This window comes from Pelophylax lessonae (genome assembly GCF_965119305.1).
Source record: "Pelophylax lessonae genome assembly, chromosome: 9".
Classification (NCBI taxonomy): Eukaryota; Metazoa; Chordata; class Amphibia; order Anura; family Ranidae; genus Pelophylax; species Pelophylax lessonae.
The window spans coordinates 7,561,906-7,568,043 of NC_138776.1; the positions used below are offsets into that span (position 1 = coordinate 7,561,906).

General features: G+C 44.5%; 1 protein-coding gene across 1 annotated transcript; it reads left to right on the top strand.

Annotated features, from left to right (window-relative positions):
- Positions 1 to 540: 540 nt before the first annotated feature.
- LOC309564156 (C3a anaphylatoxin chemotactic receptor-like) lies at positions 541 to 5,365 on the top strand (the record flags this gene model as incomplete). Its single annotated transcript, XM_082268784.1, has 2 exons — positions 541 to 675; positions 4,343 to 5,365. The coding sequence occupies exon 2, from the start codon at positions 4,352 to 4,354 to the stop codon at positions 5,363 to 5,365; it is 1,014 nt and encodes a 337-aa protein (XP_082124910.1). The 5' UTR covers positions 541 to 675; positions 4,343 to 4,351.
- Between the last annotated feature and the right edge of the window lie 773 nt (positions 5,366 to 6,138).

Sequence of the window (6,138 nt, forward strand, 5' to 3'; positions counted from 1 at the left end):
TGTGTATATGGGATTGTATGGTTGGGTTTTCTTTACTGTTTTTTGTTTTTTATTGGTTGAGCCAGATGGACTTGTGTCTTTTATCAACCTGACTATGTAACTATGTTTGTGCTCAAGACTGCTAGGCCGCATTCTGTCCGTCTCTACAGTTGCTGTTGCTTTCTGCAGGCTGATGGAAATGTGAGCGTCCCGGCTTGGCTGCCTTCCCACCAGGCGTTTGTGAACCGACTGCATTATTTCATTAGTACTGGGACTGTGTGAATCATTTCCACCTAAAAACCACTTACAGTGATGCATTTTTTTTCTTTATAAATGCCGATATTTAAAATAACTCAGAAAGGAAGTTGCGAAAGGTAAGTTTAGTGAATTCAAAGACTTGTAGATCTTTCCATTTTTACTACAATTTGTTCAGCTGTCTCATCTGTTATTTCTCTTTACTAGTTTGAGGATGTGAGTAGAATTGTGTTGGTGACATTCTCGGAGTTCCCTGCGTGCTGCTACCTTCTAATATTTTCTAGATCCATGGGGATGAAGCTTTTTCACTATTGATAATATCTGGATTTTCTGTTTAAGCAGATACTGCTGCCATTTGGTTACTAAGCTCCAGATTACTTGATACCATTCAAGAAGATTCTTCTGATCTGCTGCAGACAGGAGGTAAGACTCTACCAACAGGTCAGTGGATGCGTGGTTGGGTGAAGGCCAGATATCAGAGTTTGGTTGTATATGGATTACATTCAGGAGAGAGACCAGTCACTAGTGGTGTGCCACAAGGCTCTGTGCTAGGTCCTGTTCTATTCAATCTGTGTCTAAGTGCAAGGCTTGGTGGGTAAGGTAGGTCTTTTTACTGATTACAAAAGGGGTTGTAGTAGGGATGACGTTGCTGGAGGAACATGGAATTTGGCATTGCTAGAAGATTGTTTAAAACAGTGGAAACTGCAGGTCAATGTTTCTCGATGTGAAAATAAAGCACTTAGGTGACAAGAATCCTCTGATAAAGTAAATTATCGGGGATGCAATGTTAACCAGAACTACAGAAGAAAAATATTTCATTTCAGATGATTGCCAAATGAGAAAAGAGTGTGAGTAGGCAGTGGGGACAGCTAATAGAATTGTTGCGTAATCACACCAGCAGGAGGAAGGAGGTCTTGAATACTCAATATAGATCTTCTTTTATAACTTGAGGGGTCACCAGCAGGAGGAAGGAGGTCCTGATTCCTCTTTATAGATCGTTATATAACTAGAGGTGTAACCAGCAGGAGGAATGAGGTCCTGATTCCTCTATATAGATCTTTATATCACTAGAGGGGCTACCAGCTGCAGAATTGCTATGATTGGTCCCAGCTGATCAGCAGGTATACAGTCAAAGCTATTGGTGGTAACGTACTGAAAAACTCGCAGCACAGATCAGCAGGGGACACGCACTTGTGTGCCTCTAAACCAGTGTTTCTCAACCTTTTTTCCTTCGGGGCGCCCTTGAAAAGTATTTTCAGTCTTGAGGCACTCCTGTCCAAGGCTTGGTTTGCGTTACTGTGTGTCGCGGAACACACAAAATCGCGCTCGTTCCCGGCACACAGACAAATGCTCTGCTCTTTAAGGGTGCCGTTAATTTTTAATGGTACCCCACACATTGGAAAACATGGGGTGCTTTTAGTGCCTCTCAATTTAAAAAAAGGGTCAAGGACTTCTTTCCCTGTATTTCTGCCGGTAGGGAAGCCCAGTGAAATGAATTGGCTACCCTACAAACAGCAAGCAGCCACACAGATGTGAACAAGGGCTTGTTCACATGTCAGGTTGGAGGGGCGGTAAAACCACATGGTTGAGCTCTTTTTACCACCCCCCAACTTCTCCCCCTTTAGCTGCAAAGGCAGCAGCTGGGGGTGTAGACATGCTGTGGTTGCAGCTGGAGGTATACCCAGGGTGAATGATGCTGCACTGCAACCACCCCGCAATTGTGTACAATTGAATGAAGCATGAATTGCTTTTCAGAGTAGCAGCAGTCCTTGCTGCTATCACAAACAAGCCCTACAAAAGCAGTTCTGATGGTACAGGAATAGGGGGGTCAGGATTAAATATACACACACACACACACACACATATATACACACACATACACACACACACACACACACATATATATACACACACACACACATATACACACACACACACACATATATACACACACACACATATACACACACACACACACACACACACATATATACACACACATATATACACACACACATATATACACACACACATATATACACACACACATATATACACACACATATATAAAGCCTTTTGAAACATTCTAGCACAGTACCTTTCTCATTTAGCCAGGTACTGCACTGTAGGGGGAAGCAGAGAGCACAGCACACTTCCCCTCCCTTTACTGTCACTTTTGAGGCTGACCGAGCTCTCTATCAGTGTCGAAGTACAGTCCGGCAGGGGATCGGAAAATCGGCTCTGACAGCCCTTCTCTCCCATGATCCTGCGGCACACCTGAGGACCTCTGGCGGCACACCGCGGCACACTGGTTGAGAAAGGCTGCCCTAAACCAGGAAGTTCACTGTGACATCACGATGCCTAAAGGGGAGGCGCCCAACCAGCAGTAAATGTAGTGGCAAGTTGGTAAACCAAGGTGTATCGTGATTCCACTAGCGTGTTCTGGTCTGCATCTTTATATTGCGTGCACGCCTGGCATGTTCACGAGTAGTTGACAGAGTCCCGTTTTTAACAGCATTCCAGAAATGTGCATCCACCTACCAGCCATTTATTAACGCACAACCGTAGTACGGTGGGTAAACATCAATGGCGTGTTTACATGTGGCAAATATTGTGATGATAGATGATGAACGATAGTCTGCTAAACATACATTTAGAATAGGGATGCATCAAAACCTTTTTTTATTTTACGAGTGAGTACCGATACTTTTTTTTAGTACTCACCGATACCATGTACCGATACCTAACACAACTGTTTTGTTTACACTTTAACTGACAGCAATGGTACAAGGCATTGAAAAGTTATTTACAAATGAAATACATTAATATTTGTTTTTAATTTTGCAATTTTTTTAAAGTGAAAAGTATAAATATATGTTAAAGGTGTAAAAATATTAACAAAAAAAGCAAAGAAAAAAAAAACGTAAAAGTTTATAAAATAAAAGTGAACATAAAAATAAAAGCAGGAAAATAATAATTAAATGGAGAAGGAGAATAAGGAGTTAATTAAGGCTAATTAGAGTAAATTAAGGGTTACTGTATTAAGGGGTTAAACAGAAGAACATTTAATAAAAAACAAAAAAATATATATTTTTTTTTTACTTGACCGATTGCTTTAAACTCACTTCATCTGCAGATGGAAGTTCATCCCTTTGATTCTTAGACCCTGTTCACACTGGGGCGACACTACTTCCCGGGGCAACCTGTGAAGTCGCGGTGCGCTGCTCGCACCGCGACCTCGGAGCGGCCGGCACAGACTTCATATCAATGAAGTCTATGCAGGTCGCTCCGGGTCGCCCCAAAGAAGCTCCGGACCCTTTTTCTAAGTCGGGGCGACTTGTGTCGCTCCTATTAGAACGGGTCCACAGCTTCTCTGTGGAAGGCGACCTACGGCGACCTGACAGGTCGCCCCAGTGTGAACGGGCTCTAAGATGAATAAACAGAAAGATACAAAATGAAACAATGTTTCTTTTTATCTTTCTGTTTTATAGGCTGAGCAATGTTGTTGATAAAGTTGATGAAGTCATTGGTTGTTAAAGGAGAAGTACAGGGAAAGCTTGTTTGGTTGTACTTCTCCTGTGGATTTCAGGAGTGCAGATCGTTTGGCACTCCTGTGACCCATTTTCAGCAGACAGCGGGCTAAAGCCCGCTGTCTGCTGACATCACAGAGCCAGTCCAGGCTCGAGCAAAATCGCTACAATGAAATCAGGATCCGCCCACACGCCTGGACCGGCACCTAGTCCAGCCTCTCAGTGAGCCACTGAGAGCCTGAGCCGGCCGCTTCCACCCCTCCACAGCCAAGCACTTTAGTGAGCACAGGGAGAGCAGAGCTGAGAGCTGTGAAGACGCGGCGCCCTCCACTCCTTAACAACCAATAGTTGGCAGCTTTTTATTTTTTTACATTTCAGCTGTCAGTGGGGGAATGCCACTGACAGCTGATAGAACCGAGCCTGAAAGTATCGGTTTCAGGTATTGGAGCATTTGCACGAGTACCAATACTCGTGCAAATGTTTAGTATCGGCGCAAACCTAGTTTAGAATGATGAGATTCTCATGAGGCTGAGTAGATAAAGTTCACTTATCTCCACCTAATCTTCTTATCTTTACAGGAAACCAGAATGTTGAATGCAAGTGATACCGAATCATCCATGGCTTCTAACCAACATGTGTTCACCATCCTAATTATGGTTATCACCACTCTCGTTGGCATTCCCGGCAATTTTCTGGTTCTTTGGGTTATTAGTATGAAGATGAAGTGGACAGTGATGAACATCTGGTTTTTTAACCTTGCACTGGCCGATATGACTTGCTGTCTGGCTTTCCCATTCTTCATAGCTGAATTCTTCTACGAGGAATGGTTGTACGGTCCTGCCCTCTGCAAGATGTTACCCTCCATTGTTATCTTCACTATGTTTGCCAGCGTTTTCAGTCTGGTGGCGATAAGCATTTACCGATGTATCCTGATTGTCCAACCCGTGTGGGCCAGAAACCATTTCAACCTACGAATGGCCTCGGTAATATGCTTGGCTATATGGATGTTGTCCTTCTTGATGTGTCTGCCCGCTGTCCTATACAGAACCACCTACACAGAGAAGAACCTTACACTATGTGGATACGAACAAGGTGGCCTTCAGTACAGTAATGGAAGTGACATTAAGGTGGAAACCCATGTGACTTTTCCAAATAAGACAGTTACAGTTACTCGCATGATTTTTGGGTTTTTCATACCCCTCTTAATCATCTCTGTCAGTTACGCTTGTCTGGCTTTGAAATTAAAACAGACCAGGTTTGTAAAGGATGGCAACAAGACCACCAAAGTGGTATTTGGCATTGCCATCGCCTTTTTTGTGAGCTGGGCTCCCTACCACATAATGGGCATTATCCTGCTGTACTTTGACAACCTTGCGGTGACCATTCTGGACCTTTTCTCCCAAGCCTTGGCCGAATCCAATAGTTGTATCAACCCAATCCTCTATGTCTTCTTGGGTAAAGATATGAAGAGTGAAGTAAGAAAGTCATTCCGTGAGCTTATGGAGAATCTATTTGCTGAAGAGGTGTCAAAAACTACCGAGCACAGCAGGAGCAAAGTCACAATGGAAGAAAGCATACAATTAGAGGAGCAGAAAGATTAACCACTTGCCAGTGTTGCCGAACCACCAGATTCAAATTTACTGACATGACACCTAAAACTTACTGACACAGCCAAGTTTTTACTGGCATATCCAAAGTTGCAAAATTACAATTTTAAGTGCAGATTTCAGTATTTAGGCTCTCACAGTGACACTGACAGCAGTGTACAGCGGCACAGATCACCGACACAACATGTCCCCTCCTGAGTCAGTGACAGTATCTCTCCATGCCAGGTGGTCCCTTCAGTCCACTCCAGTCCAACCAGCGCTGACAGTCCCGCTCCCGGCTTGCCTTGCTCCCGTCCCGCAGACCCACACACGAGGCTTTTGCCGTTCCGCTCAGCTCCCTTGCACCAATGACATCACATGACACGCTCAGGCACCGCCTCCACCTGACCCGCCCCCTGCCGGCACCATCTGAACACACTGTAGCAGGCAGTCGGATGGTCTCAGCCAGATAGTCGGCATCACAGCCATGTTTTTTTTACCCGCAACCTTTTCCTGTCGCTGGCATTTACTGGCAAGAGAAAAGTGCCAATTTTTTCCTGCCCGCCAATAAAAATACTGGCGGTTGGCAACACTGCCACTTGCCGACTGCGCTATAGCCGAATGACAACTACAGTGCAGTCCTCCAGTTATGGGAGGGCGCCTCTTGACATTCTCCCAGAACCCTGCATTAGGCGCACTCTGTGATCACTGTGTCCTTCAGATACAGCTGATCACAGGTGGAGGTAAAGGGCCAATCCCAGCGGTCCTTTACCATGTGATTAGCTGTG